This window comes from Schistocerca cancellata, chromosome 4 (assembly GCF_023864275.1).
Source record: "Schistocerca cancellata isolate TAMUIC-IGC-003103 chromosome 4, iqSchCanc2.1, whole genome shotgun sequence".
In the NCBI taxonomy this organism is placed as follows: Eukaryota; Metazoa; Arthropoda; class Insecta; order Orthoptera; family Acrididae; genus Schistocerca; species Schistocerca cancellata.
The window spans coordinates 646,576,028-646,597,679 of NC_064629.1; the positions used below are offsets into that span (position 1 = coordinate 646,576,028).

At 39.2% G+C, this 21,652-nt stretch overlaps 1 protein-coding gene across 3 annotated transcripts in view; it reads left to right on the forward strand.

The window, feature by feature from the left end:
* LOC126183288 (transcription initiation factor TFIID subunit 3) overlaps nucleotides 1-21,652 on the forward strand; it is a 344,471-nt gene that overhangs the window by 80,732 nt on the left and 242,087 nt on the right. For all 3 annotated transcript variants that reach the window (XM_049925122.1, XM_049925123.1, XM_049925124.1), the window contains exon 2: nucleotides 10,002-10,244. In XM_049925122.1, the coding sequence (XP_049781079.1) occupies nucleotides 10,002-10,244 (243 nt within the window). The remainder of the gene's footprint in view (nucleotides 1-10,001; nucleotides 10,245-21,652) is intronic.

Here is a 21,652-nt window from a genome sequence, read left to right on the forward strand (position 1 = left end):
TGGTATAGAATCGGACCTGTGTTTCAATGGTTCATCTCTTCCCTAACAAACACATTTGGGGATGATCTTGTACATCTGATCCCTGGGAAGGCTAAGAGGCCTTCTATGAAAGTTTCATTAATTTAGCTCTAGAAGTGTCCATATTCGGTGCTTTTTTGACAAACACTAAGGCTTCAGCATAGGACTGAAAAAGCCATTCAGCAAGAGTTTCGTAGACAGTATTTGCTTCTGATCACCCAGAACTCTCTCTGTCTTTCACAAATAACGTGTGATCAATTTCATGCACCAAACCTGGGGCATCCTTTCAACTGTTGAGTGATCAAAAACTATTGAGGGAAACATTCCACGTGGGAAAAATATATCTTACCTCTTTCCTGACGAAGCAACCGTGGGTTGCGAAAGCTTGAATTTTGTGTGTGTGTGTGTGTGTGTGTGTGTGTGTGTGTGTGTGTTTGTGTTTGTGTTTGTGTTTGTGTTTGTTAGTCAAAGCATTAACATGAGCTATGTCAATATTTTTGTAAGTTGCTTCCATTGCTGATAAAAGACTCCTAATTTTGATATCCAGTTTCTGATCTCCTTTGCAGACATTCACAAGTTTTCCTGAATAATCATTTCCTGGACAGCAAGTGTGTTCGGGGTTGGATTGTAAAAGGGAATTGCTAGGGTCCCCTCTGCTTTCTCTCTATCTGTCTTGGGGTCATTGACCCATTTGTCACTTGACCAAAGTTATCTCTGAAATGAGAATGCAATTAGATAAGCAGACTGAAGTAACTGTCCTGTCTGCTTTAAACAATGTATGCATTTTTGATATAGAGGTAAATATTTTGTGAAGGTTATTGGTTCCTTTTTACCCACTTTGAAGGCCCAGGAGCACCCCTATCCCCTTATCCCACTGAGACCAAATTTCACGCAGCTCATGTCTACATTGAATGGAACCAAACTTTAGGATACCCAAAGAAAAATTGTCATCAGCTGTGCATATATAAATTGTAAAAATTGGTAACATAATTTTTATATGTGGGGATGCAACTAAGATTTCAGTACACTCTCAATATAGACACAAAATGTAAGTGTTTGAAAAAAATAATAACTTTGCTAATTACATATTATCATGATTATTAAGGAAACTGTGCTAAAGAGAGTTTTAAACATGCGTTAACAATAAAAGCAGCAGAGGCAAGTGGTCTAACTATGGAAAAAGTTCCCATATGACCATCACAGATTTTGCTGAAATTTTGTGTGAACATTCATACATGTCCCCAACGAACACTGGTAAAGTTTTACTTTTACCAATTTACAGCTTGCAGAGATACAATTGTTTGTTTGACCCTGCAGTGCAGCTATTAACAGTGCACCCCTGAGTTTTCGGAAACTTAGAGACATAACATCTTTGGCAATATTTTCTTGGAAGAAACAAAACTAGGTCATCTTGTACAACTTTTCGCACTCTCATAAGCAAAATAAAAAAATAAAAAAAATAAAAAAATAGATTTCCTGTCCGATTTGCATATGGATAATTTGAAGCAAAGTCAGGGGAAAGGGGGGGGGGGGGGCGATAGACGCTCGAAAAATTGTAATAACTTACCAATACATGGTCTTAGAATATAAAAGCTCATTATCATATCGCTTTCCAATAGAGTACAAAATGAGGGAAAAGTTGTCAATTTTTTTCTAAACATGCCAAAAATGGCTATTTTTGGACCACTTTTACAAAATAGTTTTCTGCCAACTCTTTCAATCATTTCCCTTAGAAAAGACTGTGTTCTAAACCCCCTAAAACCATATTTGGTTTTGCAATGCAAGCATACTCGTATAAGAACCCACAAAAGAATGAGGTAGAGGTGCATTGAAAATGAGCCCATATTCCTCTGGTACTCAAATCTGACGTATTTTATTGTGTTGTACAGTTGTTTCATCTACATCTACATCCATACTCCGCAAGCCACCTGACGGTGTGTGGCGGAGGGTACCTTGAGTACCTCTATCGGTTCTCCCTTCTATTCCAGTCTCGTATTGTTCGTGGAAAGAAGGATTGTCGGTATGCCTCTGTGTGGGCTCTAATCTCTCTGATTTTATCCTCATGGTCTCTTCGCGAGATATACGTAGGAGGGAGCAATATTCTGCGTGACTCTTCGGTGAAGGTATGTTCTCGAAACTTTGACAAAAGCCCGTACCGAGCTACTGAGCGTCTCTCCTGCAGAGTCTTCCACTGGAGTTTATCTATCATCTCCGTAACGCTTTCGCGATTACTAAATGATCCTGTAACGAAGCGCGCTGCTCTCCGTTGGCTCTTCTCTATGTCTTGTATCAACCCTATCTGGTACGGATCCCACACTGCTGAACACTATTCAAGCAGTGGGCGAACAAGCGTACTGTAACCTACTTCCTTTGTTTTCGGATTGCATTTCCTTAGGATTCTTCCAATGAATCTCAGCCTGGCATCTGCTTTACCGACGATCAACATTATATGATCATTCCATTTTAAATCACTCCTAATGCGTACTCCCAGATAATTTATGGTATTAACTGCTTCCAGTTGCTGACGTGCTATTTTGTAGCTAAATGATAAAGGATCTATCTTTCTGTGTATTCGCAGCACATTACACTTGTCTACATTGAGATTCAATTGCCATTCCCTGCACCATGCGTCAATTCGCTGCAGATCCTCCTGCATTCCAGTACAATTTTCCATTGTTACAACCTCTCGATACACCACAGCATCATCTGCAAAAAGCCTCAGCGAACTTCCGATGTCATCCACCAGGTCATTTATGTATATTGTGAATAGCAACGGTCCTATGACACTCCCCTGCGGCACACCTGAAATCACTCTTACTTCGGAAGACTTCTCTCCATTGAGAATAACATGCTGCGTCCTGTTATCTAGGAACTCCTCAATCCGATCTCACAATTGGTCTGATAGTCCATATGCTCTTACTTTGTTCATTAAACGACTGTGGGGAACTGTATCGAACGCCTTGCGGAAGTCAAGAAACACGGCATCTACCTGTGAACCCGTGTCTATGGCCCTCTGAGTCTCGTGGACGAATAGCGCGAGCTGGGTTTCACATGACCGTCTTTTTCGAAACCCATGCTGATTCCTACAGAGTAGATTTATAGTCTCCAGAAAAGTCATTATACTCGAACACAATACGTGTTCCAAAATTCTACAACTGATCAACGTTAGAGATATAGGTCTATAGTTCTGCACATCTGTTCGACGTCCCTTCTTGAAAACGGTGATGACCTGTGCCCTTTTCCAATCCTTTGGAACGCTACGCTCTTCTAGAGACCTACGGTACACCGCTGCAAGAAGGGGGGCAAGTTCCTTCGCGTACTCTGTGTAAAATTGAACTGGTATCCCATCAGGTCCAGAGGCCTTTCCTCTTTTGAGCGATTTTAATTGTTTCTCTATCCCTCTGTCGTCTATTTCGATATCTACCATTTTGTCATCTGTGCGACAATCTAGAGAAGGAACTACAGTGCAATCTTCCTCTGTGAAACAACTTTGGAAAAAGACATTTAGTATTTCGGCCTTTAGTCTGTCATCCTCTGTTTCAGTACCATTTTGGTCACAGAGTGTCCGGACATTTTGTTTTGATCCACCTACCGCTTTGACATAAGACCAAAATTTCTTAGGATTTTCTGCCAAGTCAGTACATAGAACTTCACTTTCGAATTCATTGAACGCCTCTCGCATAGCCCTCCTCACACTACTTTTCGCTTCGCGTAATTTTTGTTTGTCTGCAAGGCTTTGGCTATGTTTATGTTTGCTGTGAAGTTCCCTTTGCTTCCGCAGCAGTTTTCTAACTCGGTTGTTGTACCACGGTGGCTCTTTTCCATCTCTTACGATCTTGCGTGGCACATACTCATCTAACGCATAATGTACGACGGTTTTGAACTTTGTCCACTGATCCTCAACACTATCTGTAGTTGAGACAAAACTTTTGTGTTGAGCCAACAGGTACTCTGAAATCTGCTTTTTGTCACTTTTTCTAAACAGAAAAATCTTCCTACCCTTTTTAATATTCCTATTTACGACTGAAATCATCGATGCCGTAACCGCTTTATGATCACTGATTCCCTGTTCTGCATTAACTGTTTCAAATAGTTTGGGTCTGTTTGTCACCAGAAGGTCTAATATGTTATCGCCACGAGTCGGTTCTCTGTTTAACTGCTCAAGGTAGTTTTGAGATAAAGCACTTAAAAAAATATCACTGGATTCTTTGTCCCTGCCACCCGTTATGAACGTTTGAGTCTCCCAGTCTATATCCGGCAAATTAAAATCTTCACCCAGAACTATAACATGTTTAGTACTCCCTGTGGAAGATAATATCAAAAGCCCTGATTACTAGGAAATAGATTTGAGTCAGGAAAAGCTGCAGGCAAGTAGTTTTTTTGGACATTTCTACAACATTCAGCTCTACAAAATACTTTCTATAAAAATGAAATGGAATGAGGAATCCAATAAAGAGAATAATTCTCTCTTTCTTGTGGCTCCAACAATTGGAGGTAATCAGATTTGAAAAGTGTAACTTTTGGGTTCTATCTTATCAAAATTTCTTCCCATCAGTGACATCATCTGGGCAGCAATGTAGTTTTCCTTATGACATTCTACAACAAATTAATGAAACCTGGAGGGGGAAAAAAATAAATTGGTGTGCTGGAAGCAAACTTAAGCTTAGGAGCCTAAAAGAGACCCCTTCTAGTTATGGCCTCTAACACTTATAGAAATTACATGAATGCATTGGGTCTGTCCAAAAGAACAGACCAATGCATTCATTTAATTTATTCGCCTCAATGGGCAATTAATTCACCTTCTTCAATGCGGATGCACAAGTACATCCGACCTCCTATGGGAATCTCAGAGTAACAAGCATGGAGGAAATGGACAGAGACTGCGGGGCCGGCCGGGGTGGCCGAGCAGTTCTAGGCGCTACAGTCTGGAACCGCGTGACCGCTTCGGTCGCAGGTTCGAATCCTGCCTTCGGCATGGATGTGTGTGATGTCCTTAGGTTAGTTAGCTTTAAGTAGTTCTAAGTTCTAGGGGACTGATGACCTCAGAAGTTAAGTCCCATTGTGCTCAGAGCCATTTGAACCAGTTTTTTAGAGACTGCGGGTAGGTGGTGCTCAGTGGGCGTGTGGGTTGGCCATGATACGTGCAGAGATAGTCCGTGCAATTGTGGTAACACTGTGTCTCAGATGGCGCAGTGGTTAATGCCCCTACCTAGTAATCAGGACATCCCGGGTTCGAATCCCAGCGTGATACATATTTTCACTTGTAGCCGTTGAGTTCGTGTAATACACTCCTGGAAATTGAAATAAGAACACCGTGAATTCATTGTCCCAGGAAGGGGAAACTTTATTGACACATTCCTGGGGTCAGATACATCACGTGACCACACTGACAGAACCACAGGCACATAGACACAGGCAACAGAGCATGCACAATGTCGGCACTAGTACAGTGTATATCCACCTTTCGCAGCAATGCAGGCTGCTATTCTCCCATGGAGACGATCGTAGAGATGCTGGATGTAGTCCTGTGGAACGGCTTGCCATGCCATTTCTACCTGGCGCCTCAGTTGGACCAGCGTTCGTGCTGGACGTGCAGACCGCGTGAGACGACGCTTCATCCAGTCCCAAACATTCTCAATGAGGACAGATCCGGAGATCTTGCTGGCCAGGGTAATTGACTTACACCTTCTAGAGCACGTTGGGTGGCACGGGATACATGCGGACGTGCATTGTCCTGTTGGAACAGCAAGTTCCCTTGCCGGTCTAGGAATGGTAGAACGATGGGTTCGATGACGGTTTGGATGTACCGTGCACTATTCAGTGTCCCCTCGATGATCACCAGTGGTGTATGGCCAGTGTAGGAGATCGCTCCCCACACCATGATGCCGGGTGTTGGCCCTGTGTGCCTCGGTCGTATGCAGTCCTGATTGTGGCGCTCACCTGCACGGCGCCAAACACGCATACGACCATCATCGGCACCAAGGCAGAAGCGACTCTCATCGCTGAAGACGACACGTCTCCATTCGTCCCTCCATTCACGCCTGTCGCGACACCACTGGAGGTGGGCTGCACGATGTTGGGGCGTGAGCGGAAGACGGCCTAACGGTGTGCGGGACCGTAGCCCAGCTTCATGGAGACGGTTGCGAATGGTCCTCGCCGATACCCCAGGAGCAACAGTGTCCCTAATTTGCTGGGAAGTGGCGGTGTGGTCCCCTACGGCACTGCGTAGGATCCTACGGTCTTGGCGTGCATCCGTGCGTCGCTGCGGTCCGGTCCCAGGTCGACGGGCACATGCACCTTCCGCCGACCACTGGCGATAACATCGATGTACTGTGGAGATCTCACGCCCCACGTGTTGAGCAATTCGGCGGTACGTCCTTCGACGGCCAACACCGCGGTTCCTGGTGTGTCCCCTGTGCCGTGCGTGTGATCATTGCTTGTACAGCCCTCTCGCAGTGTCCGGAGCACGTATGGTGGGTCTGACACACCGGTGTCAATGTGTTCTTTTTTCCATTTCCAGGAGTGTATGTTGATGAAGCTGACATCATTAATCCATTTCCCTCCCTCCCTTTCCTTTCTCCCCCCTCTCCCATTCCTCCCACCTTCAATTTACTTATAATAATGTGTCATCAGCTTGGGATACTGTGCAAAGAATCTCTTATCGGGCTAGGGAACCTGTGGTAAAGAAACCCACCTGTGCCTGCTATCAGGCGTGTCCCCTTGGCAATGGGGATGCTGGTTTTCTCACTTTAAAAGGAACCAGCAGTGGTTAAGCCTTCATGGACAGTACCAACACATTTATACAATTTTTTTATGTGTACCCTAATGTTCCACGTTAACCATGAATGTTGTTACCACAACGTACACTATACTTTAAATCAGAATTAAACTAGAACGTCAGTAATGTTGCACAATAAAAAGACATAATAATAATTCTGTATAACATGAATCCAATCCAAAAACATGTCAGGAGAACTGCTGAGAACTTCACCAATTTTCACAATGTGACAGTGTGTAAAACCTAAGGCTATTTATACGATGTGTGGTGCAGCTGTTATGCAACAATTAACAGCAACAATTTTACTACCATGATATCCATGGTCTTGGTAATTCACAGCTAAATTGTTACGTTTACAACCAGTTTGATGAAGTTTTTTTAGTTATTTGAACTTTGTCTCGTGTCCTGGTCGTCATGCTACTGTGTTACTGAGAGCGTACTAAACAATTGTGGAACATAATAAAAGACATCAAATTTGAGTACCAGCAGAATATGGGCCAATTTTCAGTACACCACCACTTCTTTGTTGTTTTTTAGGGCCTTTTATGCATGCATTTCAAAACCAGGTATAATTTTTAGGTGATTTAGAACATAGTCTTTCTAATGCAGACGGTTTAAAAAAGTTTTCAGAAGACTTTTTTTCAAGTGGGCCAAAAATTGACATTTTTGACAGTTTTAGAAAAATTGTCAACTTTGCCCTCAATTTCGAAACTATTAGAAAATAAAATTTATTCTCTTAACTCTTTCTAAGACCTGATATTGGTAAGTTGTTATGTTCAAAGTTTTAGGTTTACCCTGCTGTTAATTTCGGAGATATAAAACCTAAACTCCTCATTTTTTCAAGCCTCTATTTCTTCGGCCAACTTTGCTTCAAATTATCCATGAGCAAATTACCCAGGAAATCTGTATTATTTCGCTTCAGAAAGCACAAAAATTTGTACAAGATGACATAGTATTGTTTATTTCAATAAAATATTACCAGATACATTATGTCTCAAAGTTGCCAAAAACTCGCATGTGCACTGTTGGTAACTGCACTGTGGGACCAAACAAATGGCTATATCTCTGGAGGTATGATCGTGAAACTTTACCAGTGTTCACTGGGAACATGTGTGATTATTCAGACAAAATTTCATCAAAATCTGTGGTGGTCATGTGGAAACCTCTAAGTCACTTGGCCTGGAATGACCCAGCAGTGATTGTACTGTCTTGCTCTCAGTTGTTATATTCAAATCATCTGGATCTGATAATTTGATGGACTTGAATGTAGTAGCCTAGATTTATTGGAGATCAAGGTAGTGACATTGTGAATTACAAAGAGCATCTAATAGAAAATGTCACACTGCAAAACTAATGGCCAAAATTTTAATACGTCTTGTGCTCTAAAACACATCACTAAGACTAAGTATGAAGTACTTGCAAAACTTACATCAGTAGGACAACTATTGCTGTCATTACCAGTTTAACAAGTTTTTTTTTTAAATGTCACTTTGTTTTTGCTTGTAATTGTTAAAATGAAACAAATTGTGATGTATCACATGTGATTATGTGATTAGTTGTTTCTGTAATCACGTGTGTGTTTGTTTTATTTTTGTAATCACAACAATCTTTTTAAAGAATTGCTGGTGCTAATCGTTACCCATATAATTTACTTTCAGTTAGGAGATGTAAATGTATATACATGCAAAGCAGCTTCTGAAGAACAGCCTTTTATTGGACTTGTTGTTAAATATTTGCAAGTACTCTCTCAAATTTTAGTTTTTTGTTGTTTTAATGACACCAGTAATTCAATATCTTACTCTCACTTTGAACCTGTTGTTTTATCTGTTAACCAAAATACGCTGAACAAAAGAAGTTTAGGAATTTGCATTAAAATTTAATAGTAATATAAGTCATAAACCTGAAGAGTTTCATTTATGAGCATTTTATTCACATTCTTCTACTTCTCTTTGGATAAATTCCACTAAAAATAATCAGACACTAAAATAGTTGAACTTTTAGTGGAGAACTGAAGAAAAACTAGGTTCAGAATAGCACCCTGCAACATGTAGAAATAGTCCTTGCAGAAAAAAATAACAGCTTATTAATATTTTTTCTAACACACAGTTAACTGTTGATGTGATTTTATTGTTAATGACAATTTGGAATTTAAAAAAAAATGTAATGAAAGAAACATTTTCTTCAGCAGTGTTGGGGGGGGGGGGGGACACTATGTGTATGTAATGCTAACGCATATTAGACTGCTACCTCTTGTAATAGCCCCATGTAGATTCTCATATCATTAAATCAATAGGAGTACTGCACAATTGCTGTATTGATCACTTAGTAAAAATCCACAAGCTGATAAACTAATGACTTTATATGATGCTTTTCTGGTACAACCTATCCTCAGATTGTCGTGAACATCTTGGTGATCAGATATATAAAGACAGTACATAACAAACAAAGGTGTCATTACAGACTGTTACGTACCATCTTTATACATCTGATCATAAAGATGTTTGTAATAATCTGAGGGTTGGTTCCACCCGAAACGCGTCAAAGTCATTGGTTTAGGAGCTGATGGCTCCTTATTTAGTGACCAGCACGAGATTTGTGCGTTACTCCTATTGATTTGCAATGTGGTCACATTCCTCCTGCTTGACTTTGTCGCAACTAGAAATCATATCAGTAAACTATTTAATTTGTAGCTTACTATACTTTTGTGAACCTCTCTCTGTCCTAAAATTTTCAGTACCTTTTTTATTGTGTTTCTCAGGAAATAATGAGTTCAAAGCTCGAATATAAGAACTTGTATGTTGGCTAGAAATATATTGATAGTTTTGTATTGTGCCATAGGTATGTGTGTCGTGTTAGGCATAGGATGTTGCAAAACACACCTTATAATTCAAGTAAATGAGAGATTTCAAACATTTATCTAAACTTTTACAATTTTCTTGCTCTTTCTCTCTGAAGTATGAGCAGTTAGGATTTTTTCCTCTGTTGTTTCCAGACCAACCGAATCCCTTGTAGTTTTATTTACTTTTTTTTTTCCTCTTATGTATCACCATCTCTGTCAGTATGTCAGGAACTGCTAGCTATTGCTTTGCCATTTAAGTTCCTTTATGTTTTGTTTTGTGCCACTTAAAATTTTTTTGACTAGCTCTTACTATAGGTCACAGATTTCTTATAAATATATTTGTTTATTATGTTGTTTTATTTTCAGTTGGACACACACAACCTAATCTCGATGACCTAGGTCTTGCGTTTCGAGAAATGGGAATAAATTTGCAGGATATGGAGGATTATATTAAAAACGTGGAATCTGTACCATGTCATGGTGAAATTCCAAAGTTTCCTGTTCCTCGAGACTCTCATCTGAATTTTTTGAAACCAGGGAGCAGGGAAGTTGTTACACGACCAGTTCATGTGCATGAGCACTTACCTCCTATGTATCCTGAAATGGAAGGTGAGAATTCATTCATATCTCAGCTATAAGAGCCTGAGGCTGCACATAATTCTCATAATTTAACACTGAGAAACAAAGTCCATTTGCAAGCATTGTAAGTCCAGTGTGATGTATTGAGTGTATAGATTTGTTTTGCCAAATTTGAGATGTCTTCTGGTCTTCTCAGTTGAAGTTAACGGAATAGTTGAACACAGTAATAATCCTATGAAGCTGTGTATTTGACTGCTGTGCCAAGAGAGAAGCAATTTTAAAGTACACCTTCAGAATGATTTGCCTAGACTCACTTTCTGCTTTAATCAGTAGCTAGACCCTATATTGATAACTCATGAAATGCACTGTGTGCATATTACTTGAGCATGAAGCTGAATTTATGTGTAGATACAGGTTGCAGTATTGAAAGAAAAATCCAATTTCATTTTTATTGATTTACTGTCATTAGCTAGGAAGCAGAAACAAAATGTATATTTTTATGCACTAAACATTCAAAGTATCCCTTGGACATGGTACTAGTGGAACTACATCACAAATTGCGTTATTGACATTACTGAAGTATTGACATTACTGAAGTATGTGTGTCTGACTGGTCAGATTGATTTTTTCCCTTTGACTACCTCCCTCCCTCCTTCTCCAGTCCTCTTTTTCCCTCACATTTCAACCAACTGAGCAATTACAGTGGGTAACACATTACAGTAATATCTAGAAGGATGCCTAGTCATCAAGATTTAGGTTTTCCTCATGGTTTCTCTAGCATGCAGAAGGCAGTCTCCCAGACTGAAAAAAACTGATCTAAACAGAATTTATAGGAAAGTAACTAATAGGAAAATGCATTTTTAGTTGGAGTGGGAAGTAAAGACATCTGAGAAAAGTCTCTCTTGCAGATGGAAAACTGTTCTGTCTTCAAGACAGGGTATACAGCGTATCAACATAAACATATTATAGTGTCATATTGTACATGCACTTCCGTTGTGTGGTATAGTGAGTTAAAAGCTTATCTTTCTTCCATAATGTATGATGACTAACCTGAATTGCTAGTTGTTTTAACTAGTTCCCTCTAAAACTAAGATTGTTCTCCTTATACCCATTTCTGTGCTCTTTTGACTGCAAGACCTTCAGTGCAGAAACACAGAATTGTTCTGAGCTTTTCTACTGCTTGGAGATGTTAATCCACTCTGTCTGCTCTCATCTGTTTATGTGGGATACAGTTTATGAGAGACAGCCCTGCTATCCTAGAAACATTTGTTTATTGATTATATGGCAAATGAAAGATGGGGTGGGGGGGCTGTGACTGGGCCAGTCTTGAAGAGTGGCCTTGTAATCAGGATTCCAAATTTGCAGGTGCTTGCACAAGAATTTAATTATTGAATTACACTCTATTGCCACTTAACTGGTCTGAATCAAAATACAGAGTTATAAATGAAAGAAAACTGCTACTGTAGATATTTAGTGGGTCAAATTGGAGGATGTAGAGATGTGTTGGCTCTTCATAACATCAAGGAATGCGTCACCACATCTGTAATGTGAAGGTGTATTGACAATGCTGGTTAAAACAGTGGCTAGTTCTTATTATGCAACATTATTAGACCATATTTGTAGTGAGTTAACCAGAAGGGACCAATATCTGTACAAAAAAATATTGCTGTTACACCAGGACAATGTGCTTACTCCCACATTGACTATTGTGGTGGCAAAAGCACATTAGCTGTGCTTCGAAAGAGTTTCTATCCTTCCCAGTTCTCCAGATTTGTCACCATGTGACTTTCTTATCATTGCAACCTCAAAAAATGCTATTAAGGGAAGAAATTCATTGAATAAAGATGTTATTGATGCTGGAAAAGATTATTTTGTCAAGTTGGAAATATTTTTGCCTGAGGAAGTGAAACAACTGCAGTCTTGGTGGACCAAATACATTGAGCACAATTAAGCATCCGTTTTGAACACTTTTACCACTAAAGAAGATTGTATCATGGATTGTGAACTTAGAAGTGTCATGCAAGGGAGAAAGAAATGTTTAACTGCCAGTCATTGGCAGAAAATACCATGCAATGAACCAATGAAATATTTGATAATACTGCTATGGTCCATGTTAAAATTATGGTATGACTATTTATGCATCAAATAACACCAACTGAGAACGAAATTAGATGTTGCAACATGATACTTCTATAATGGAACACCATTTAAAGGACAGTAGTTGGGGATACAAAAGAATTTGGCGACTGGGAATTAAAAGTGCTTAAAGCTCACTGTCATAAACTTCGATACTGTAGCATGTGTGTATTCTCGTTATGATGTCTGTTGATCTTGTGGTGAACCAGCTAATCTGTATCTGTAGTCCACATTGCATATATGAACATTGACTAAAAGCTGCCTCACTGATTTCTCAGGCATGCCTTTCCATAATGGCCCAAAGCACAAAGCATAATTTTTGTTGCTCTGTGCTGCTCAATTGTTGTCCTAAGGTTGACAATATAATTTAGTGAGCACATCATGTACATAATAGTACTAATCCATAATCAGGAGTGTATCAGCCGTTTTATCTGAACCACAAGCCACAGTGTGTGCTTAATGAAAATGATTATAATGAGGACCACAAAGTTTTGGAATAAGTTTATAATTGTTTGTGCCATGCATGTGGTATCTGTTCTTTATTGTAATTTTTGAGTTATTTCACATTACTTACAATCTTTAGAACGTCAAAAGACAATAGTGTCACTAGCCTACTTCTGGAAATTTTGCGAATTAACATTAATAATAAATATAATCTTAAATATAATTAATGTTTATAACAAAGTGGGTGCATTATTTTTTCGTGGAAAGCAGAATGGTGAGACTTGGTTTAAAAATGGGTTAGGCCCTTGAGACTGAGTGTGGAGGTTTGTCTATAAATTTGATTTTCACCAATATATATTTTTTTCAAAACTTCGGTACTGTGCTTTGGGTCCTTATGGTTTCTAGTACCTCAATTGTTCCCAGTTCTTTTGACAGTTACTTAGGATAAGATCTTATGAGAGCTGTGTGAAAAACCACAGAACAGATAGTTAATGATGGTGATATCTGATTTTAGAAATCTGAAATCGCGTCAGTTTTTTTTTTTTTCCATTGAAATTTCAGATGATATTTTGTGTTTGTTAAAATGAGTGTGCAGGATCCCATTATACAATGAGATCCCTTTGTAACCACACCCTCACGTGTGTGTGTGTGTGTGTGTGTGTGTGTGTGTGTGTGTGTGTGTGTGTGTGTTTTTTGTTCGCTTTGTTCTTGAAAAGGTGTGCAGCGTATTTTGGAGAGATGACATTCTGGTAGTACCAGCGTAAGTGAACTTCTTTTGTTGCCGGCCTACTTTGTTGTGATTCTCTAAGTGAAATATATTTTTGTTTCTCGGTGTATGACTCTCATTAAAACCAGTTAATTTAGGAGATTAGTATTCTTCAACATATTATGGATATTTATTTTATCTGTAGCTGCTGTTAACTGTAACTCATAGGTAGTTAAGATTTCTGGGATAGCAAGCTCTTCAGCAAATTTCACTCTTCACAAGGCCACAAATAGGAAACTTGTCCAAGTTGTTCAAGATGACAGTTACTCAACTGGTAACCCATGGCAATTTTAGCAAGCAAGATTTGTTCAATGCTCCCAATTTGTGGGCAGTTTCTTTACATTCTTCTACTTGGACAGTGAATATTTTTTCAGAGAAAGTAGTGGAAAAACTGATATGGAGTTTTCATCTTCAAGAACCATCTGTGTCAGCTTTAACCATTTTCCACTTTTAAAAAATTATAATCATCTTGTGTGAGAGGCGGACACTGTTCTCAGTTTTAATGTTTCTTTGGCTCCATGTTGAATGAGAAAGTGGCATGAAAAGAGTCCACATGACACAGCCTATCATCCTTAATTGTTTGTTAGGAAAGATATAAGATTGAAACCCAAACTGTACATCACAACTTCAGATGCTCTTTGTTAAACCTCTTTCAGACTATGGCTGTGCTGTTTGTACATTAATAGTCCTTCTTGGGTTGTTAGCTGCCTCATATATCATATCACGATAAAGATTATAATTAAGGATGTGTCAATTCACCAGAAGTTATTCACACTTGTACCGATGTTAGATTCACTGTGGATAGTGCCGATCATTTTTCGTTCTACTTTTGTATTAGTGAATATGTTTCACTCGTATATATTTTTGAGAACAAACTTCAGTGAGATTGTGAGAACCATGTATAAATGCTCCAGCACCTCTGTCTTCTCTCAACTGCAGTGCCTCATGGCGAAATATCCATAGACCTAAAGTTTTTCACACAGCCACCTATAGAATGATGATTTAGAGACAGGTATAGATGTTGGAGATACAGCAGTCTTCTCTCAGTGTATGTTGTCATCTGAATTGATTTCTATGATTCTCAGCCTGCATGGCCACTTCTCGGAGCACATAAAGCTACTTGTGTCCTATAAATGTGACACCCTCATAGATCACACTTTCTACTGTATATCAGCCACTTTCAATGATGTTACATGAATATGATGTTCTACGAAGTCTTCCAAAGCTTCTGGTATGATCATTGCTGTATATGTACAATTACACTAGTGTCTTAAACATTGAACATAATCAGAAAGAGGAAAATTAAGCAGTCACAGTAAATGACCATGAGAATTTTACCAGTCTGTTTAGGAAATGTGAGTCTGACCCCTAATATATTTGTCACGGTTACACTTTCATGGTAAGCAGAGTGTAATCTCTTATTTAATTTGTAATGTAATGTCACAAACATGTGAACAGTGTCTGCAAGAGTCTACAGCTGACTCAGGTGTTGCAGTTCCCCAACAAACTATTTATCAGATTTTCAGTGCAATTGCTTTGTATGCCAGAAATCCAACAGAATGTGTTCCATCCAGAGCACTGCAGAAGAGAATCCATTTAGTGTGGAATTAGCATCATCAAGACTGGAGGTTTTTGATCTTTACAGGTCAATCCTTTCTTAGTTTATAAAATAATTATCTTCTCATGTTTGTTTGGAAGGAAAGAGGTAGCAGGTATAATGACGGAATGTCATCCAAAGAAACTATTTTGGAAGTGGTGGTGCCCTGCTGTGTGGATGCATCTTGTTTAATGGACATGTGGAGCTGCTCACCTTCATTGGTGGTAGTAGTAATACTTCTAACAACCTAAGCTATTGCAATCATATGCACGACATCGTAGATTTTCAGTTGATCAAGACTTCTTCATGGGTGATAATAGCTTTTAGCATTGATCTGCTCAAATGGATGTAATACCCTTCAGGTGAAGTTATCGAATACACAAATTGGCCAGTGATGTGATCACCACATCTTACTCTTGTAGAGATTATCTAGGATGGATTAGGGAGACATTTCAACCTGTTGAAAACACTATGAAGGGCTGTTTCAGAGCCCCATGACTGAGCTTTGTATCAGAAATTGACTGTTAAGAGTTCTTGAACAACCACATTGAGAGCATAGTGATTTGTTGCCAAGCTTTTGTGGAAACAGGGTGTGACCACATCCCCCCTAAACCATTTTGATATTGTGGAAGAGGTTATTTAGTTTTTCTACATTTTTAAAATGTGCATCTTCAGTTTCAAAACATTTCTTAGTAAATATTTTGCACACTGTTGTATACCATATTATATTGTGATTTAATTTTACCTTGCTACGTAACTGTTCTGACATTCAATCTTGGAAATATACTTTTAGACACTAGTGTAATTATGCACTGTGCTAATATTTATAAGCTTCATGTCAAGGGTATTTGTATTTGTAACATTCATTGAGGTTTCTTCCTATAACATTCACAGATGGAGCCAGGGTAGAGTGGAAATTTATATTCTTTCTTGTGTTACTTGTAAAAATTAACAATTCATAGGAACTGAGAAAGGAAATCTCTTTTCATACAATATTAACATTCCACAGCTCGTGGTCTACTGACCAGTGTTGCTGCCTTTGGATCACTGGGTCCTGGGTTCGATTCCCTGCCGAGTTAGGGATTTACCTGAGAAATGGGTGTTTGTGTTGTCATCATCATCATCATTTGTGACCGTGGCTCGATTGCACTGTGTAATGAACTAGACTTTGTAAAAATTGGGACTTTGTACGGGCGCTGATGACTGTGCAGTTGAGTGCCCAACATACCAGTCGTCATCATCATACATCATTAACAACCATGTTTGTGAACTACTTGTGTATGTTTCATGTATGGAATCCATCCTTCATGCCAGTAAGAGACCTAGATTGTAAGGAGCCCCACTGTTCACAATTTGTGACTGTTGTGATAAATCTATAGTACCTGTGATGGTGTGTGATCTTTCATGAGTGGTTATAACTGTAATACAACTATATGAGTTATAAACTGCTCCAAAAATCTTTTCGGCACCCTCATGGCTTGCTAGTTTCTGTTTGTTTGACCTCTTTCTCAGTACTCTTTTCACTCCGGGAAATCAGTATGTACATCCACTTGTTTAATGGAGGTAAAAGTAAGTCTGAATTCTCAGTGTTGTTCAGTAGACTGTGGTGTGTCTCCAGTTGTGAACAAGACAACGTGGCTTGTGTGCACGGTTCTGTCTGTCAACATAACTCTAAGGATAATTTCAAGTTTGGACTGTGTGAGAATAGCTACTTTATAGCAAGAAGGGTTGTTAACCCAGGAAACCGGCCACCGAATTGGTGAACACCACAATGGCATCATTTGAATGTTCAGCCACTGTTGTGACACACAAAATGTTAATGATGTGCTTTCTATTGATCTGTAGTTAACAGTACCAGCTGGTTACAACATATTATGCTGCATAAGTAACCCAAGGAGAAAACAATAAAATGTGTGCCGCCTTCATAGACAACTGGAAGGGTTGTGTAGATCCAGTCAGTATACAACAGTATCTCCACACAGTCAGTTTGGTATCTAGATGTTCACTGTGAACAACAAAACAAATCCCCAAGTATATGCTGTGTGAAAGAGGTGGGCATGGGAGTGGCTAGAATGGAAACTGGGTCAGTGTTGTTGGGTTCTTTTCTCTGGCGAGATGCAAGATTTGTTTGGCACCTGATATTTGTAGAAGCGTTTGATGGAGGCAGGTGTTGGTGCATGTCTCGTGCATGCTGTCCCAAGGATTCAGCATGGAGGTGGGTTAGCCATGTATTGGTTTCATATCCTGTACCAATGTCAGGTGTGTCTTATTAGTATTTAGATTAATTTGAAATCTATTTAGTGTCAGGATAGGATTCTTCAACCTATTGTCTAGCCCTACAGTTAACATTTTAGTGATAGGCATGTTTCTCTCGATGATGATGATGCACTAGCACACTGTGCCCACCCTGTACAGGAGGCAGTAATCAACAGAATGGAGTAACGTCCAGTGTGTGATGACATGAACCTACTTAAGCATGCTTAGGCAAAGTTGGAAGTTGTAGTGAATCAACACAGAAACCTTCAACCCACTCATACACACAGGCCTGAGCTCACCCACTCACAAATGCACACATACGTGCCGCCCCCCCCTCCCCCCCCCCCATACACACACTATGGCACATATGTAAATTATTAGAGTTGTGAGTCATTGTGACAAGTGGAACCGCCACCAGAGTCCAATAGCATTGTCTGTGTTTAATGTTGTTACCATGTCTGTTGGAGTATATAAGGTGCCTGAACATGAAGGATACGGAGATTCTGTGCACTGGGGTGAAACAGTATTATCAGCACATTACAGAGTTTGCAAGTGGCCTCATTGCAGGTTTCCGTTATTTATCTGCCTAATTGAATTTTGCAGTGTTCAGGTTTGTAAAACATTTGGATGTGGTGGCAGCCTGATGTTGGACCGCATGGGAACATGATGGCAAGCATACTCGTCTTGAAGGTGACAGTTGACCGTGTTTCATCACCACAAGGGAGGATCACCGTATCATGCACTAAATACATTGTAACCCCTTCACATCTGTGCCTGCTGTCAGTTAATAAGTAACAGACTCCCTGCAGCATTCTGTGTCATCCCGTACCATTGCTCGGTGACTAGCAAAGCCAAAATAGGGAATTACCATCCAAAGCGTAGGCTGCCGTTAATGCCACAACACAAACCATTGTGTTTGGAATGGTACTGTGACCTGGAAATGTGGACTGCTGGCAAATTGAATTACATTGTGTTCAGCAATAAGTTGTGGTCCTGCACTACCCCAGATGAGTGGCCCTGCACTACCTCAGATGACCATTGGTGGCAGGTATGTTGGCAACCTAGGGAGAGGTCCCATTCTTCCAGTGTTTTGGAGAGGCACAGGAGTGTTACTTTTAGTTTTATGGCATCGAGAGCCATGTGGTATGAGTTCAGGTCATGGTTGGTACATAGATTGAGGGAACTAGACAGCACAGTGGTAGTCACAGACATTCTCTTGTGATATCTCTCATGCAACAGTATAGGGGTACCATATTTCAACAGGATAATGCTTGTCCACACATGGGAACGTGCCTGAATGAAATGTCTTTGTGATGTTGTACTTCTATGGCCGACAAGATCCCCCGATCTGTTACCAATATAACATATGGAACCAGCTCAGAAATCAACTTTGTCCCAGTGTCAGTACCCATGATAGGATCAGTTAATACTGTTGCTGACAAGTTTGCCTCAGGAGAGGATAACAACAGCTTTATGACACCCTTCCCAAACAGATTTGTACATGCATCTATGAGGTGGTGTAGCATCATATTGACAAGTGGACTCATACTACAAAGTTCTTTGTCAGTATGGCTGGATATTGTAACCACTAAAACAATATTATGCACTCCCTCAAACTGTGAAACTTCATTTCATTTCCTCCGCCCCCTCCCCCTCCTCTTGGGTGCTTCACTTTTTTTTGTTAGGTAGTGTATTTACTAGCTGTGGGGCATCACCTGCATAAAATATAGTGCTTCTTTCCTTTCTCTATCATTGCGTTGCTTGTAATTTTGATTCATTGTTAAAGTAGGAAAACCAGTTTCAATTGTGCTGGCATGTGCTCAGTCTGTTCCTCAAGTGCCGCAGAGAAACATGATGAAACCTTCTGGCCAATTAAAACAATTTGTCAGACCAAGACTTGAACTCGGGACCTTGCCTTTTGATGGCAGTGGTCTTTATCAACTGAGCTACCCAGGCATGATCATTGATACGTTGTCACAACTTAATTTTTGCCAGTATGTCTTTCCTATTTTAAAAACTTCAAAGAAGTTTTCCTGCATTCATTTCTGTACTGTCGCTCCTGACAAGAAGGACCACACGTGACTTAATGACGGCCTGAGGATTGTTTTCAGAATGAATCTTTCACTTTCATTTCAGATTATTGTAGGAGTTATAGATTGCCAGGTGATAATTTTAGTTCCTGCTGACAAGGTTTTATTTTTTCCAGCCAAGCTTCATGCATAATGTCAAACATTACTTTAATAAATGAAATGTTAATTGACAAATCTGAAAACGAAACACTAGTTCTTATGTAATATCCCATTGACTTCAACTTGATTAATTAAATGTTTCACTCTTAGTTGTTAAAATTCTTACATTAGAAGAACTGATAGAACTGCCGGCCTATGTTTAAGCACTTTTGTCTGGCCCAGAGAAATCGCAGAGCTGACTGTGAATTTTGACCATGTAAATATACTATAAACACAATATTGTCAAGTTACATGTCTCATGTCTAAATTACGGTGAACTGGCAGTTACTTCCTGTCACCTAATCATGTGTTGAGGTATGGTAGTTTAAAAACAGACCTTATTTAGAAGCATGTTTTGCAGCTTTATACTACTTACAACTAAACAAATGAAAGCATGAATTTTGAGGTGCAAAGAATTTCGTAACTTTCTTGTCTAAAGTTTATTTTTACTAATACACATTTCAGTGAGGGACTATTAAACATAAATAGAGCATGTTCGCACAGTTGTTAGTGTTTGAGTTTTCTGTTAGTTTCGCTGAACCGACTAATGTGAGTGCTAGGGTAATTTCTTTGAAAAGGACATGGCTAATCCCTCCCATCAATCTATGCCATATCCCAACAAATATCCTGTCTCCAATTACCTTGTTATTGACATGATGTTAAACCAAGGCCTTTTTTTTATTGTAAACCATAAAAGGACAAATGGTGGTGTTATTATAGATGAAATAAAACTTAACATGTTATTTGTGATCATGTTTATAATGTACTGAGTTGCACCAGTTTTCATTATCTGTTTACTATTATTGATATTTGTGAAGCTTTAATGAAATTTTTGAACTTTTATATTGCACTAAAAATACAGGCTAGCTTAATTATGTAAGTTGTTGATTAACCAGTTGTGTAATTTTAGGTTTGTAGCTATTATCCTAGTAGGTACAGGGAACTTTCCAGTATCTGATAACTTTGATTATGTAAAGAATGCAAAGCCATTTTTTGGTTAGGTTTCTACCAAAAGCGTCAAATACTTTCATATTGGATTAACAGATTAGTAAATAAACATTCATTAGGTCAATGTCATTTGTAAGTTCTGCCTATAGGTGGAAGGTAAACATCAGTTTTTACTGTAATGTTACAGTATTTGTGGTGGTCTGCAACTGTGCAGTATAAACTGGCAGACTGAAGGTGCATCATTCTTACATCTCAGTCATTTTGAATTGTCCCTGTTTGTTTGGGATGATACTGAAAATACATATGTAGAATAAATAAATAAAATCAATAACATTGTGAAACTTAAGTTATTTAAATTGACACTTAATATTTTATATTATAGAAAGTACTATAGGTTAGTACGTAGTTTTGACAGTAAGATATGTGTAGTCTACATGCAAATTCTGTCCCCAATTGCTTCATTCTCAAACCTTCTAGGTGTTGCCAGTGATGTGCCCTGCAAGAAGTCATATTCCATGCATGAGCACGTATTCCTGAAATCCAGAGTTTGTCAAAATGTATATATGGGTTGTAAGGCTTTGTAGAATTTATTACACAGTTATAAATAATATGTCAAATGAAAGAGTAACTCAATTTTTTTTGTATACCTGTGTGCAAAGGAAAGAGTCTGTAATGACCAAAAGTGACTGAAGAACATGTTGAACAAGTGGCAGTCTTTCAAGCATAGTCCCAAGAAATTAGTTCGAAAGGCTTAGGCTTGTATTACCATTTCCGGTGATGTCTGTGTGGGAAACTTTTAAGGAGGTGCATACAGCTACATTGTTGTTGTTGTTGTTGTTGTTGTTGTTGTTGGTGGTGGTGGTGGTCCTCAATCCAAAGATGGATATGATGCAGTTCTCCATGCTACTTTATTCTGTGCAAGCCTCTTCATCTTCGAGTAACTACTGCAACCTACATCCCTCTGAATCTGCATACTGTATTCATCTCTTGGTCTCCCTCTACAATTTTTACCCCCCACACTTCCCTCCAGTACTAAATTGGTGATCCCTTGATGCCTTATGAT